Source organism: Dermacentor albipictus, chromosome 1, assembly GCF_038994185.2.
Source record: "Dermacentor albipictus isolate Rhodes 1998 colony chromosome 1, USDA_Dalb.pri_finalv2, whole genome shotgun sequence".
NCBI lineage: Eukaryota > Metazoa > Arthropoda > Arachnida > Ixodida > Ixodidae > Dermacentor > Dermacentor albipictus.
In genome coordinates this window covers 325,118,986-325,135,484 of record NC_091821.1, presented here as the reverse complement: position 1 = coordinate 325,135,484, position 16,499 = coordinate 325,118,986, and the positions used below count along the sequence as shown (strand labels likewise).

The window sequence follows — 16,499 nt, the reverse complement described above, 5'->3', positions numbered from 1 at the left end:
GAACGCTATCGCGTTCCACTCTTAAAGGTGAAGCTTAAGCGTCGTCAAAATTTTCAACTGTCCTATGCCGCGAAAGTGGTAGTCAGTTGTTGAGCAAGACGCTACACCCGAACGAATGTCATGCTGGGTGCCGCCTAGACGAATGCCGAAAGGCTCCTGTGGAAGTGACGAGAGCTCGAACGGATCCGGCAATGCGATGAACGCAATACGCATCGAAAGCACATTTAAGCAATCGCAGGAAACAATCGTATGAAAGAAAGTGCCAGAACAAACAATAGCAGATAGTTCATGGAAGAAGCCATTGCTCAACCGCCTGTCATGCGGTCAATCAATCAATCAATCAATCAATCTTTATTTCTCCAGAAAATTCTGGATGGTGAAAAGCTGCTCTAGGCAGCTTGGCTGGATCCCTGAAGACTCTAACATTGGCAGCATGCGACATTCATCGCGCAACTATACAGCAGAGATAACGAAAAATACATGTCGCAATTGCAATGGTTGTTGGTACTTACCAAGAGAACAGATTTACAATATGAAGAGCGCAAAATGTTTAACCTAGCATAAATAAATTCGTCGTCTTAGTATACGCACTCTAAAGGCACGAAAGTATCTGTAATTGAAAATAATCATATAAGTTCAACAATGAGTAATACAAGGTTTGCAATTCAAGAGACATATCGCGCAGTAGATCACAAGACAAATACATATTGAAGCAAACAAGGTAAAAACTATGTAAAAACAGTATGTATTCAGACGAAGTGAATAGCTCGTAATACGCTTGAAGTTTTTACCTTGTATGGTACTAAGTGTCCACATCGTGATAACGCTCCAGTAGTGGATGAAATGTTTTCGCACAGCTGCTCTACATGTGGATTCCAACATAGATGAGCGGAAAATGTAACGCCGAGTATCTGGTGCTTGCTTATTATAGTAATGTTCTGACCTGCATATAAAATAGGGTTTAGCAGTTCAAGTGCTGGATTTCTTGTACGGAATATAACTACTTTTTTTCAGCGAAATAATACTAATTTTGTCCAAGCTGGACCAAGCGGTAAGCTTTGAGAATGGCTTATTAGATTGTCATTGTCATTAGATTGTCAAATCATTGTCATAGGGCCCAGAAAAGAGTATGGTGCTGTCGTCAGCATATACAATAAATTTAGCTGTTTTATCAATGTTTACGAGATCAGTAATGCATACATTAAGTAGAAGGGGACCGAAAATGCTCCCTTGGGTTACACGTCTTAAAAGAGGAAGGAATTGCGACTGCGAAGCTTGCAAACATGCGTACTGCTGGCAGTTGCGTAAGATTTCAGCAAATCCAAAGGATTCCCGCGCACACGAACTATTTGTCTCCAAGAAAGTCATGACTGAGAGAGCCGAACGCCTTTGAGGTCACAAACAGGCCTACCATGAAAATTTTGTTATCTGTATTGTGTACTATGTTTTCTTTCAAAGTTTAGGCTGTTTCTGTCGACCTTCGTAAATTCTGCGAGAAGTGCCATGCATGTTTCCTTTTTATTACTGTTACTACTACTATTATTTACGCCCGGGTGTCTCACAGAGAGATGACGATCACATAATACACACTACGCAGTACTGCAACAATTGTGGGAGTCCGCCGTCTGGCCTGTTCGCCGCCTGCTCACCACTGCTGTTCGCGACAGGCTACATCTACACCTTTTCTTTGCCCGTTTGTCCCGCGCTTGTGGTTCGCTCCTAATTGATCGATTCTGTTCTTTACCTAATTATGTATTAAACAACAACACTACCTTAATATCCTCGCTTTAAATACACCATGAAGCGCATCATTCCTTTAATAAAAGTAATAACTTTCTAGGAGTGTTCGGCTATTCAGTTATATTAACAATCAACATCAATGGTTTCAGCACAACTTTTAGATAAATATAACCTCCTCTGTTCTTTTTTCTAGGCATTTCCTGCCACTTCTGTTGATCGTGCCCTCTGTGACCCTTGAAGTTCTTATCGAGCTTGCCTATAGGATCACCGCAAGATTAACCGCAACGCAACACAGATACACAGGGTCAGTGCCTGTACTGTGTGTTTCTCTGTCTTTCGTTGCTGTTATTCTTCCGCTGATTTTACCATGAAGACCAACAAACTCGCTCAGTTTTGCAATATCTTGCTTATAGGATAGGTGATGGTCAATAATTTGGACTTCCGACGTCACAGTGAAGCCAAGGGCGTGGAGTTCCCTACAATAAGTGCGAGTGTAGACGCTGCTATCGTCCAGCTCGTTAGCACATGGCTTTGTCTGAGCTTCGTGCTTGTGGCTTCAGATGTTCTTGTGGCTTTGTTTTTACTGTGCTTTACCTGCCTTCACTTGCCTAAATTTCAAAGCCATCTACACTTTTGTAAATGCAGAGGGCAACAAGACTACGAACGCGCATAATCTCTGCTAATTGCAGTGGTTCCGCTTGTCCATGCGTACGGGGCTTAATGGTTTCAATATCGGGCTTCAATGCTTGAGGTCATGTGTTCGAATCCTACAGGCGGACAGTTTTAATATTGTATCTTTAATTGTTTTTTAACGCGGTACCTTTTTGAATATGATCAGTTTGCAAATCACGAAGCCGTTCGAAGCCAGAGGAATGAAGTTTAGGCCAACTCCACGTACTAACCATCAATCTCAAGCAGGGAATGAACTGCCCTGCTTACAGCTCACGTACAGCGGCACAGCTCCCTCTAATAACTGTACGAAACTCAACGGCCAAGGGCACGCCATAAGCCGTAATAACAACGTCAAAATAAGAAAGATTAGGCACCTTTAGAATAACGTTTGTCGCCTTGTGTACACGTTAAGCGCAAGCGTCTTTGCGGGACGTTACGGTACGCGTTCCTTTAATAATTGTAATTTAGCGTACGCGAAAACAAACACAAGAAGGACTTTAGAAGATAGAGCGCTGTCTGGTACTTTGGGCCAAACGCGTCCAAGCCAAGGCAATCATTAGCCACTATCATGTTCTTGATAAGCGGACACCTCAAGGTCCATCTAAGGGTGTGTTCTAATTCCGGCCAGCATCGGAGACATTCTACGTCGACAGCTAAGGAGACAGCCGAGACAGCTTCGAGGCCATCTAAGGGAACGCGTTCCGAACCGTCTGGTAGACGTATAGAAAACGCTTCTGCGACGTGACGCCACCTCGGGGCGACAAGAAAAATTTAAGAAAAGCACGCATCATTTCTGTGTTTTATTCCTTGAAAAACATGATGTGACTTACGTTGAGGGCGCAAGAAAGCGCGTCTACGTTTTCTTGTGCGCAGACGACTTTCCTGTCGGCTTTGCAAACGTCCTCCTCAGCCGCTATCTTTTTTGGACAGGCCAGTAGCCTGCATCGTTATTAACTTCGATGCTGTCCTCGCGAAGCTGTCTACTTTGACGTCTTCGGGAGAATTGGAACTAGACTTAAGATGGCCGCTGTCGGCTTAGCCGTCTGCTTTGCTGTCTACGGCGAGTGTTGGAACACAGCCTAAAAATCTCGCGAAGCTTGGAACGACAAGCGTGCCATAACCTATCGCCAGAGATATCCGTTAGTGGTGCGGCATTAAGTGATGCACGATTGAAACGCGACTAGGTGAGAGGGGACAAACACCGAAACTAGAAAACCTATGTGAAAAAAAAACATTAGAAAATTTTTAATCAGAATAGTGTCATACGAGTAAATATTCCGTTTGAAATATTTTTCATGTACTAAACCAACAAATTTTAATTTTTCTATATCACAATTTATTAGTTCGTTCTTGGTGACCCCTACCACCCAGTGATTCACTTTCCTAAGAAGGCTACTGGAGCAATCGCCGTCAATAACGCCCTAATTATGCTCACATTAAGAAATACACCCCTCCTATAGTTTAATGACACACTGCATGGTGTTTAAGCTGAGGCGAGTCGCAAGCTCGCCTCTGCATCAAAAGAAAAATAACTACTGGAGTATAGCGGTCGAAATGCCGGATTCTAAAGAAATTCAAAGATACGCGCCAAGCAGTATACGATCTTGACATCACAGCCATTTCCGGTTGTGAAATCACTTTTTATTTTTTACTTGCTGTTAGTTGTCACCCCGATACGTAGATGGCAACGGTTGCAGCGAGCCACCATTTTGTTGAACTGTGGGCTTCTATGGAAGCTTCGCTACCAGCATGTTTTACCAGCATGTTTTACCAACAAGCCCAATTTTGCACCCTTCCATTGTCAGTAGCCGCGTAAGTGCGCTAATTAAGTAGAACGTTTAGTGTACTTAACTAATTAAGAAAAAATTAAAACACGTCGCCTGCTTCCCGATGTCCGCGGTTCCCGATAATCCGATTTCTAGGAAATCACATTCGTATCTTAAATGCCCTTTCTTCAGACACGCTTGGCAGTGCTCGATTTCCGAAATTGGAAGTTTTCACAGGAACATCATTGATTGATTGATTGATTGATTGATTGATTGATTGATTGATTGATTGATTGATTGATTGATTGATTGAGTGATTGATTGATTGATTGATTGATTGATTGATTGATTTTTATTGGTTTATCACATATACATACATATCACATATACATGGTTGTCACCGCTCTGAAAGGTCGGTGTCCGGAGCCATCCGACGCTCTCCGGCCAGAGATGATGTTGCGTGCTCAAGAGTGAGGACGCTTGGCGAAGGAACAATGGCCTTAATTTATTTCGCATTTTCTCTGGCATTAGCCAAAGAAAAAAAATGGTAGGCGGCTCTAATCTTTCACTTAGGTGTCTCTTAGCGGCACTCGCACCTCGGCGTTGGTGTTCTTTAGGTTAAGCGAGCGAACGTCTTTTCCTTGGCACGATATGCGGGCGAGGAGCGATGGAGGGCGAGAAGGAAGAACAGCGTGCGCCATCTGGCGAGGCGTAGCCCCCTAGCGAGCGGCGCACGAAGCCCACCTTACGCGCCCTCTCCGGTGCTGACGTCAGAGCATGTAACGGGTGCGCGTAGCTGTCGCGAGGGAGCAAGCGAGCAGGTGCGTGCCGGGAGAGGAGAGAGTGACGTCACATCCGCTCCGCCAGGCAACTACTTTCCATTAATTAGGCAGTTACATATCATGCTCCCTTATGTGTGACGTCATTAGTGACGTCATTGCTTCCGCTTTCTACTTCCGGGTTTCCAGGAAATTCGCCAAAGTCGTGCTCCCACGTGGCGGGCCTCTAAAGTCTACGATTCTGTGCTTTGGTGTACGGTAATCAGTGATTTCTAATAAATTCTAATTATTCCAGACACTTCAACAACTCAACTTGTAACTAAGCTTATGCTCTGATATCATATGTATAATGAATCCGATAAATTTTGTGCTGTACTATTTTTTCTTATTTATTTTGAATTTAGTCCCCGGTCGACTCAAGAGGAGGAACGGAAGTGCTGCGCAAGAAACAAGTGTGTCACTCGAGGCTCGGGCCACTAATAAGAGCCGCCATGGGTTGCTTAGTGGCTATGGTGTTGGGCTGCTAAGCACGAGGTCGCGGGATCGAATGCCCTACATTGCTGCCGCATTTCGATGGAAGCGAAATGTGAAAACACTCTTGGATTTAGGGACACGTTAAAGAACCCCAGGTGGTCCAAACTTCCGGAGTTCTCCACTCCGACGTGCCTCATAATCAGATCGCGGTTTGAGCACGTGAAACCCCATAAAATAATTTAATTTAAGACAAAAAGAAATATGAGGCGACAGCAGAACGAGGGCTGGCTGAAAAGTCTCAGGAATGGATTCCTCACACCTCCGCGCTGCGGCTTTCTATGCATTTCTTTTCCCTCTTTTGGGAATTCAATGCCCTTCTCTCGGTCAGTTGAAGTTACAGAAGAGTCCGGAAAATCCGCACCTTTCGCACCACCTCGCCGGACTCCACCTCTAGTGTCCAGCCTTCGACCCGCCTTTGATGCAATGAAGAGGCAATTTCAGATGAAACCAAGACCGGCGCTGTTCCACGGAAATTGTCAGCGTTGACTCTATGCAGGCTTGACTGTCGCCACTGTTTCGAAAGAATGTGGCGGTTCTCACCCAAAAGGAACGCTCTTTGTCTGCCTGGGAATAGACTGCGCCGAGCCCCGTCGTTGTACAGGCGGGCGCTTGTGCTTCGAGCGAAGCACACAAAGACTGGCGTTGCCGTTTAGAGACGCACATGGCCGATGACCCATTGCAGTTTTGGATCCAAGAACTTGATCTGTTCGTCAGCTCTACGTTGTCGAACACACGAAGACACGACACAAAAACGCTTGACAGTTATCTTGAAGGGACTTTGGTTTCGTCGCCAGCTCTCTGGCGTCAAAAGGACAATGAACCGTGCATGGCATTCCGTAGCTGCACGCCCGCCGGTGAAGCACCCTTTGTCAAGAAGGACCGCCAGACACAACAGCACCAAGAAGCGCAGGTGCTCGGCGGGCCAGATCTTACAGCACTCTTCGCAAAAATACTCGGTATGCCTTGATTGCAAAAAATGATTGAGGACCTTAACCGAGAAATCATAAGTGTAGGGTTGAAAATTAAAAAAGTAATATGCAGAAAAGAAAGGTAATTCTCAATAGTCTGGCAAGGGAACAAGAATTCATGATTGCCACTCAACCTCTGGAGCATGAGCAGGAGTACGGTTATCCAAATGAATTACTCACAGGGGACCTTAATCACGAGAAGGAAATTTGCAGAATTAGAAATAGGTTGGAGTGCACACGGCAGGCATCACAAAAAGCTGACTGGCAGCTTACTACTGCCGTTGAAATGAAAAGTAATATCATTGCATTCTACCGGTGCTAACATATCGGGCACGAAGTTGGAGGTTAACAAGAAAGCTTGAGAACAAGTTGAAGACCGAGTGAAAAAACAATAAAATGTCTAAATTTCGCCCGAAAGGCGGAACATAGATTGCGATACCAAATTAGTATATAGACAGCTTTACGAAGTAAGGATAGTAGTTTTATCGGCCGTGTGAACTCGTAAACATTCGCATATACTAACTAAATTAGCAAGCATGGTGTCACGAGCGCACAAGCAAATATGAACACGCATCACTCGATGACCGCGGAAACTCGCTGTCAAAATGCTGGATAGAAGAAGTGCGGCAGCAGTAGCGAGGTTAATTGGCCTTCGTGCTGCCTCTCGTTTCAACGCGAACTAAGCGTCGAGAACACAATGCACGCGAAGCTTTGAGCCCTCCACGCACCTAAACTCTGCACTCGTCGCAGTTCGCTTTGAAGATGGGGCCCGTACGGCCGCGGCATACGCAGCAGCTCCCGGAGTAGAACGCTCCCTCTCTCCTCTCCCCCGGAGCTTTCCGCGCGACAGAAGACAGCGCGCTTCCTCCCCGCTTCCCTCCCTTGAGCGCGCGAGATTGAGCCGCCGTCGCCTGCTCACCCCCGCGCGCTCTAGCTCACACATACAGCATACGGCGCGCGGCGACGATGTTATCGCCCTTGGACTTTGTACGGAACGGCACGGTGACGGTGACGTCACAAATGCACCTGGAGTGTCCATATAGTTTCTATCGCAATAAAATGTTAGGCGTCACATTAAAAGACAGGAAGAGAGCGGTGTGGATCAGGGAGAAAACGATAATAGCCGACATTTTAGTTGACATTAAGAGGGAAAATGGAGCTGGGCAGGCCATATAATGCGTATGGCAGAAAACCAGTGGACCATCAGAATGACAGAATTGGTACCAAGGAAACGAAGTGGAGTCGAGGACGGCAGGAAATTAGGTGGGGTGATGAAATGAGGAAATTCGCAGGTGCAAGTTAGGAATCAGCTATTGCAATACAGGGGTAATTGTAGAGTGCTGCGAAGAGGCCTCTGTCCTGCAGGGGACACACAAATAGGATTATTATTATTATTATTATTATTATTATTATTATTATTATTATTATTATTATTATTATTATTATTATTATTATTATTACGATGATGATGATGATGATGCCTTGATTAGAACAAACGAAGCGGTCGACTGCTTACGCATAACTAATTGCAGTTTGTTTGGCAATTTATATTTCAATGGCTTTCTATTTCTTTCTACAATACCTTAGAAAAAGCGGCCCCGGTATGGCCAAGAATAGTCACGGGAAAGAGCAAGAGCCCACACTACAAAAAGACCAGGGTCTATTGCGTAGTCATTGGGTGACCCTGCTTTATTGTATTTTTACGTGTACTGTTTGTGCTCGAGAAGGCGACTTTGATACCGCCAAAGTGAGTACATTGGGTTCCATTTAAACAAACAGATCGGCGCTGCACTTTCGTCAACTCCACATACCAACACCTAACTGCAGCACGACATAGAGCACTGCCTGAGTTAATTAAAGTTGACTAAATGGATAGCAAGTTAGAAAAAAACGCGAATAAAGAAATCATCATTCTTGCTTTCACTCTGTTCTTAATATGAACAGAAAGGTAACACACACGTAGTCAAAATCTACAGGTTCATCACGCAACGTCTATCAATCGACAGCGTTTTAATCGCCTATGCTATTATGTGAAAAAAAACTCATTTTTCCTACTGGGTTAAATCGGTGCCTGATGCTTTGGTAAGGCAGAAAGAATTTGTATACGTTAAACAATTTCACATTTTGTGGCTTGTGCATGCAGTATGGTTGACTCTTGATGAAACCCTGTTCCTTCATTCATTTATTTCAATTTAAGGGCCCAGACGTTATTGCGTGGGGAATGCGTACAATAATATGGTGCAAACTAGTAATAGAGCAGAGAGAGCTGCAACATTTTGTCCAATTTATCCAGAAAGAAAACTAGATATTAAGACTCGTCTGGCCGATATCCACGCATTAAAAAAATGTGGAGGCCTCCGGAGGCCTTCGCGAGAGTACCTCAGCTGCAACAGACAACAGAACACCAAGTGAGTGTTCAGCCTATAGATGGAGCATACTACAACATTGGTAGAAAGTGAGCGAATGAAACAGTAATCTCCACAACACATCTACAACACTAATCACCTGCAGAGTGAGTTCGTCGACGCCCACATTGTTTGCCGTCCAGGCTACTAAGGCGTCGAAGAACCGGGCCACGGAAGCGTAGGTGAGCATGTTTCCGGCCACCGCCAACATGAGGTACACACCGATCATGGCACCCGTGAGGATGGCTTCGATCAGGTTCCTCTCGGGACTGTGGACACCGTGAACACAAGCGGTCAATTTCTTGCTCAAAGTAGCCTTCAAAACGGACCTGCGCAGTGGCTTAGCGACTATTTGGTGTTCCACTGCCAAGCACAAGGTCGTATGTTCCCAGTTCTAGCTATGGAAGCCACATTATGATGGAGACAGAATGTAAGAACGAACTACGGGTGATCAAAACAATTCCTGAATGCCCCACTGCAGCGTTTCCGTAGCTGCTGTGTTGCTCCGAGAGAAAAAAATCCGATCAAATAATTAACTGGTGAGTCCTTTCTAAACACGGACAACAGGAAGGCACATGGATAAACAAGCAAGAGAGTTCTAGCAAACGATATTTATTGAAAATGTCCGTCTTCACATATATGCATCACCTGACAGCCGCGTGGCACACGGACAATGCACGGCGTACAGGGACATTTTGCCCCTTCCTTGATTATGACTTTCGCCTCTATAATTTCCCGCGTAAATTTATTTTTATGGTAGGTGATTATGTGGCAGTTCAAATATAACGGTGAGCAACCACAGTCATTGCAATGTGTGGACAGGTGCCCATCTCTCTACCGTGCAATGAATTCTTTGTGCTCTCTTAAGCGATTGTTTACCTGCCGATGCATTTGACGCCGCGTGTAAGTGGTATACTGTACACCACTCCTTCTGCGTAGTACACGAAGGGGTTCTGGTGCTTTTTCTGGCATCCTCTCGGTTTTTCACTGACGGGATCAGTCAGCTTACACACGCGGCTTAGCTTTTCACGTGCCGAAAAAAAAAAACCTTCACGCCGACCTGACAGGCTGCTTTCTTGAGCCCATGCGAGACATTATGTACATACGGAATGACCGCCAGCTTCTGCTTTTTCCTGGACGTGTTCGCAGGGACGCCATATGGTTTCCCCACTTTCTTAAGCACGTTGCTTGCAACTGGGAGACTGCGGAAAACTCCCGTTAAACATTACTGCTAGAAGAGTTTTAAGGTGACCCAATGCGCGGAACACGGTCTTTTTCTTTTCTTTCTTTCTTTTTTTTGCATTTCACCCCCATCGAAATTCGGCCGCCGCTGCCGGGATTCGATCCCGTGGCTTCGTACTTTGCAACGCAACACCCTAGGCGGGACCCGCCATGGTTCCTTAGTGGCTATGGTGTTTGGCTGCTGAGCACGAAGTCGCGGGATCGAATCCCGACCACGGCGGCCGCATTTCGATCGGGGCGAAAACACCCGTGTACTTAGATTTAAGTGCGCGTTAAAGAACCCCAGGTGGTCGAAATTTCCGGAGTCCCCCACTACGGCGTGCCTCATAATCAGAAAGTGGTTTTGGCACGTAAAACCCCATAATTGTTTACCCTAGCCGCTAAGCCAACGAGGCGGGTAAGGGGCGAAATGTGTCAGTACACCCCATCGACTATCCTATCAGATAAACAAATTGTCTTCTTGAAATACACAGTGCGATAGGAAGCGTCACGTGGCTGTTAGGTGGTGTACGTACATGAAGACTGAAATTTTCAATAAATGTCAGTTGCTAGAGCGCTCGCGCTTGTTTATCCCTGTGCCTTTCTGTGCCGGTGTATTAGCAAGCGCAACCCCTACCAGTATGCAATTCAAGCTCACCCAAGAAACTAGAAATAATGATACACATCTCACCTCGCGGTTAGGCTATCTGACTAGTCTAGCTCACGAAAATTTGTAATAGTGGTTAACTGGTGAAGAACGGTTACCGAAAAAAAAAAGATAAACCATTAAGCGTGTCAGTGCTATCCTCACTGTTATCGTCGTGTTTTGCATGTCACTTGTTTTTCTGGGCACAAGTTCGCCCAATGAATAGTCAAATTTCTTTAACTGGCTCATTTGGCAGTTCTATTCTTCACTGTCACTAGAACGGGACAACATAGCAGTGAATGGGCTATTTCAGTAGAAAAAACGATGCGGACACCGATCACAATAATAGCGCTGAAAGGTTGTGGAGCTGTCCCGGGTCCGAGCCCCATCTGGCTAGATGTGGCCATTCCAGCCCACTGCTTCTGCTTTTTTCTTCGTCGCTACGTCGCTGTTTTTGTTGAGTGCGCCAACAAATTTTTTTTTACTTTTACTTGATCTCACAAGGATAACAAAATCGTCAAAAAAATCAGACCGAAGGATCTAACAATTAAAAGGCGCACACGCTCCCAGATGGAACGCCTTGTTCACAAGCGCCTTTTGTATAATAATACTTCTTTCAAGTCTTTCAGCCTTTTCGCACTACTGCGTGGCCAGTGCCCATGTATTCTGTCCAACTGGTCCCGCAATCATCCCCAACCCGACGATCTTTCTTTTAACCTTCGAACTCACATAAGAATTTGATGCTGGTCTGCTTTATCGACGCTGACTTGGTTAGAGCTTTATTTTTTACAATGTGTTTGGAAAAGTAAGGCAGGGCCAGCAGTGCTGGTCACTGTGGCCTTCATAGCTTGAATAATAACGTTAAAAGAGGTGGACATAAGTAAAGAAACGGTCCACGCGAGTTCCACTACCCAATTATAACGCATTGAAAAGAAAGCATATATGCGTACGACCGTAATAACTGACTTCTTTGAAGCAAATAATTACGTGCATACAGTTAAAGATATCATCATCGCACAATTTTGTACGGCTTTAAAGGCCTACATGAAATGATCGTTCATTTGTGAGCCCAGTGGTAGTGCCCGTATTACTTTCTATCCCAGCCTTCCAGCGTTATTATTCCAGCTATGATCAATTTACTCTAAATGGCACCTTTCAGTCATTCAACTATATTAAAGCATAGCAATAACTACACATCCTGGAAGTATAGCGCTCTCTATGGCCAAGAGAACTTCGATATCGTGTAAAGAGCGCAGACTATAGTCCCACAGAGCTCGCTTACCACACTTCACAGACCAAAATTCACTAATCTGGCTTTTAATCCCTGAGCGATGCTCAGACGTTGCTTTTAGATTTCAAGGTGGCTGACAGTATGTAGCACTCAACGCTCAAAATATTCGAACCTTTTCTTTCTTTTTTTATAAAGTACATGGAGGCATTCGTATGAACGAAATCGCCCGAAACGGTGACGTACCTGTGGTATTCCAATATCAACTGGCTATTCTCATCTGTCTCGGGGTACACCAATTTTGAGTATGCAAGAGCTGCCGGGACGCTCAAGATGGTGGCACTCACGAGGTACGTCGAATTCACCTGAAACAATAGCGCCATCGGGCAGCAACATGACTTGTTTGAACGCAGCCTGGGATGATACGTATAATTGCGAAGCACTGCGCGTGTTGGCAAATCAGTTCTGTGGATGCCCATAAGGTGGGGGACGGTTCACGAAAGATAAATGTGTCATCCACCTGACTAGCAAGAAGCCACGAAGAAAATCCATACGGATTTCTCAGAAAGAAAGCTTCGCAGTTTAAGAAAAATTCGTCCTGATTCAGAGGATAGAACCCGGCACCATTCCGGGGTGGTTGATCTACCATCTGCGCGATTCCGGAGGCATGCCGATCGCAGATCAAGGGTGTCTTAAGCGACAACTCGAAGCACAGGGACACTGGGTATGGCAAATTAGTTCTTTGGAAGTTCGCAAGGTGCAGGAAGGTTCATGAAAGGGAGAAATGATTCGTGCTACTGTAGCGTGGATGCCGATTTTGCCTTTAATGAATGTGCCTCCATTTTGTGGGATTACGCAGAACTGATTTGCGATATCCAGTGTCCCTGTGCTTCGAGTTGCCGACCAAGTCGGCCTCGCTCTGCCATCGGCGTGCCTCCTGGATAGCGCAGATGGTAGATCGAGCGCCCCGAAAAGGTCCCGGGTTCGATCCTCTGAACCAGGACGAATTTTTCCGAAACTGCGAAGCTTTCTTTCTGAGAAACCCGTGTGGGTTCCCTTTGTAGTTTCGTGCTACAGTCAGGCGGATGACAATTTTGCTTCTCACTGTGCGTGTTATGCGACACGCGCAGTGTTTCCTTCATGTGCGATGACTATGCTTGCCCTTGAGACAGGAGCATACAGTAGGCGACTTAGACACCAATATTAGTACAATGAAAAAACTGGCGCATGTGATGCAATTTAAATATTAAATTGCCTAATGGCACGGAAGAATTAACCTAGGAAAACAAATAATATTTCATGCAGTTTCATGTTCCCGTTTCACAACTTCGCGTTCTTGCTGTGCGATTGCTACAACAGCAAGGTGACTTCAAACCAACATAAGCATTTCACGCTTTGACCCACAACGTGACTATGCAAGGCTGAGAGACCTTTGCGAGCCATGCCTTGGAAGCAAAAAACGCGATTGTCTAGTCGTCAAGGTTATCCCCAATTGAATCTATAGACTATCAGCACTCTTGCGTGACGTCGCGACTCAAACAGCTCAGGCGTTCTGAGGCACGCTCAAACATTGCCACATCTCACAAAGTACATCTAAAGGAAACCTCTGCTAACTTGTGCGTTATGACGATTTATTTTCCCAGCAACGAGCAGACATCGAAACTTCTAAGCAGGCGTGAACTCTGGTGCAGCACGAGTGCACCTGTTGAGGACGACTGAAAGTTCTAGCAGTGGTCGATGAACACGCGCTACAAGTAAACGACAAAAGGCAGCCTGATCTCACGACAACCTCCGTGTTCGAGGCCATCGACTGCCATGCATCGCATATGCCCAGATTTCCAACTCATACATGCGTGCTGCGTGTTGCTGACTGGGGTGGAATATACTGATTTTTGGATTTTCATTACAACGAAAGAGCGTGTGGAAAGACAAACAATGGTTTTAGAAGAAGTGTGCACATGAGAGCTGAAGCAAGAGGAACGACGTGCTCTGTTTAATCATCCCATCTATGTGCGCACTACGAAAAGTGTGCCAAATATAAGATAACGCTAACTTATGATAATATGCTCGTATTTCAAACTGAAGGGAACATTCCTTCATTCTCACTTGAAAAAGAGAAAGCTGTATGGTGCCGGGATTTATTCGTAATTTATTCCCACTATGCCGGAAAATTTAACGAAGGCGTGAATGTACGAGTTGTGGCATACCTTATAGTTGGTTAGAGAAAGAATGGGAAGGGAGCAGAGTTTTGGGCTACGACATCAGACCCCAACATAAGGAGTCAAAGTACTTGGATTCATCAAAAAAAAATAATTTACAGACTATATAAGCAGGTCCCGACAATTCGGAAACCTTTACGCTTTTGCCTCACTTTGATTAGTATCATATCGTGCTGGAAAATGAATTTCTGCTGACGAATGCCCATGGAAATAAACCCGATGAAGAGAAATTTGAGAGTTTGAAATTGAAACGTACGTTCCTGTGCCTCAGTGCTTTCACATCACCAGCCAAACTCAATCGCTGAAAGCCTGTCACTCTTTTGCCCGCCGTGGTTGCTCAGTGGCTATGATGTTAGGCTGCTGAACGCGAGGTCGCGGGATCGAATCCCGGCCACGGCGGCCGCATTTCAATGGGGGCGGAATGCGAAAACACCCGTGTACTTAGATTTAGGTGCACGTTAAAGAACCCCAGGTAGTCGAAATTTCCGGAGTCCTCCACTACGGCGTGCCTCATAATCAGAAAGTGGTTTTGGCACGTAAAACCCCATAATTAATTATTGTCAATCTTTTCGTCTCTGTTGCATCGCAAGATGTGTTTAGGTCGCTAGCGTAAACTCCATCTTGAAGTCGTCGACAACGCCCACTTCATCTTATGTGAAAACACGTCCTTAAACGCAAAATTTCAGGTCTATCCATCAAAAGTTACACGCATCCCGCATGTTCAGCCTTTAGTCGTCGCTGAACACACCCACACTCCCCGTCCATAACGCCATACAATTATATGAGCTTATATGGAAACATACTGGTCTTTATACAGAATCCCACATGACCATAATAGCGAGAAATAGGGCTAGTTTGTGTTCGCTCATCTTGTAATGTGAAGACTGCAGCTTACAACCACGAAAGGACACAAAAAAAAAGAACGGGAAGTCGAGGAAGCGCAGTTCGCATTCCGTCGTCCTTGTCTGGCGTGTCCTTAATTTCGTGGTCAAAAGTTGTAAGGAGCTCATTACAGGATATGGGATTATGAATTCCGGATATATGGGGCTTACGGAGTTTTAATGCGACAGCATTATAGGCAAGCTTCACCAAATTTGAAGGTATCTAACGGGAAATATGGGCCGATTCAGAAGGCAGTACAGTGGGACACAGCGCCTCAAAGCGCTAGCTGTCACAACGAAAAAATGTGAGAAACTGGAGCATGATGCAAGCGCCAGACATCTCAAAGCGTGACTTTGACATGAGAGATGCAGGCGTGTGCTCATGGCTTTAATGGTTAGGGCATTTGGTTGCTGTCCTGGAAGACAGAACAGAAGTTTCGTACCACCATCGGTCACGCATTTTTTTTTATGGCATCATAGGCGGATTTCATTCACTTTCGAGCAATACAACTCGAGTTGTGTTGATTGTATGAAAGCGCGCCGCAGTGTGCACGAAATTGCAAGTTTGTAAGAGATACCAAGATGTAGAAACGTCACTTCATAAATGAGAGTGTTCAAGAACGCGCGCACCTGTCGAGACGTCACAGTCTTCGAAATCTAAGAACGCTAGCGCATAATTAGGAAGTTAGCGGTGCTAAGTTCTGGCCTAGCATTTTTTTCCGATGGTGAGAGGCCATTCGGACTACTATAACGCACGCTTAGCTGCGCGCAGCAATTTATTTGTCATGGCAACTCTTTGTTAACCTACGTCTTGGTGCACCTGAACATGTGACGAAACTTTTATATATAGTGACGCTCTCCAACGACCGGAGAAGCTAGTTTGTGCGACGCCGGTATAACACAACCTGATCCGGTTCATTTAGTATGTATATGAGCGCTCCAGTGCCTGCGATGAGGATAAGATTGAAACAAAAAGGAACGCGGAACTACCTTTTAGCTTTAATCCCTCAGAAAGGCTCAATATATCGAACGATCGCAGATAACGATCGCAGATTTGCTGCACTACAGCTGTTCTCGCAATTAATGTTCGTCAGTGTTACTGCCCCTAGTACGTCGTAAGTTGATCTCGTCCAATAATAAAACTTACGTCACCACTGGAATAGCATTATGCAAAAAAGACCAATATACGTCCCACATTCCGTGAACAAAGACCCAGTGATTGCGATTCTCCTCTCAGGTTACCTGTATATGGGACGGGCATTCACCGCATGTGTGGAATACTCTGTCACTAGGAATGCGGAGGCAGCCATGGACCGCGGACAGCTCGAAATGTTGGCAGAGAGTCCAGCGCATTGCTCACTCGCGAAGCGAATTCCAGGTAATATACCGAGTGTCATGCAGGGAACCTCACTTTCAGACAGGTACGCTATAGCGAGGTAC

General features: G+C 45.4%; 1 protein-coding gene across 5 annotated transcripts in view; it reads right to left on the bottom strand.

Annotated features, from left to right (window-relative positions):
* Positions 1 to 16,499, bottom strand: part of LOC135908830 (putative pseudouridine transporter) — a 47,765-nt gene that overhangs the window by 16,133 nt on the left and 15,133 nt on the right. For all 5 annotated transcript variants that reach the window (XM_065440665.1, XM_065440673.1, XM_065440683.1 and 2 more), the window contains 2 exons: positions 12,206 to 12,324; positions 8,965 to 9,133 (listed from right to left, as the gene is read on the bottom strand). In XM_065440665.1, coding sequence (XP_065296737.1) covers positions 8,965 to 9,133; positions 12,206 to 12,324 — 288 coding nt within the window. The remainder of the gene's footprint in view (positions 1 to 8,964; positions 9,134 to 12,205; positions 12,325 to 16,499) is intronic.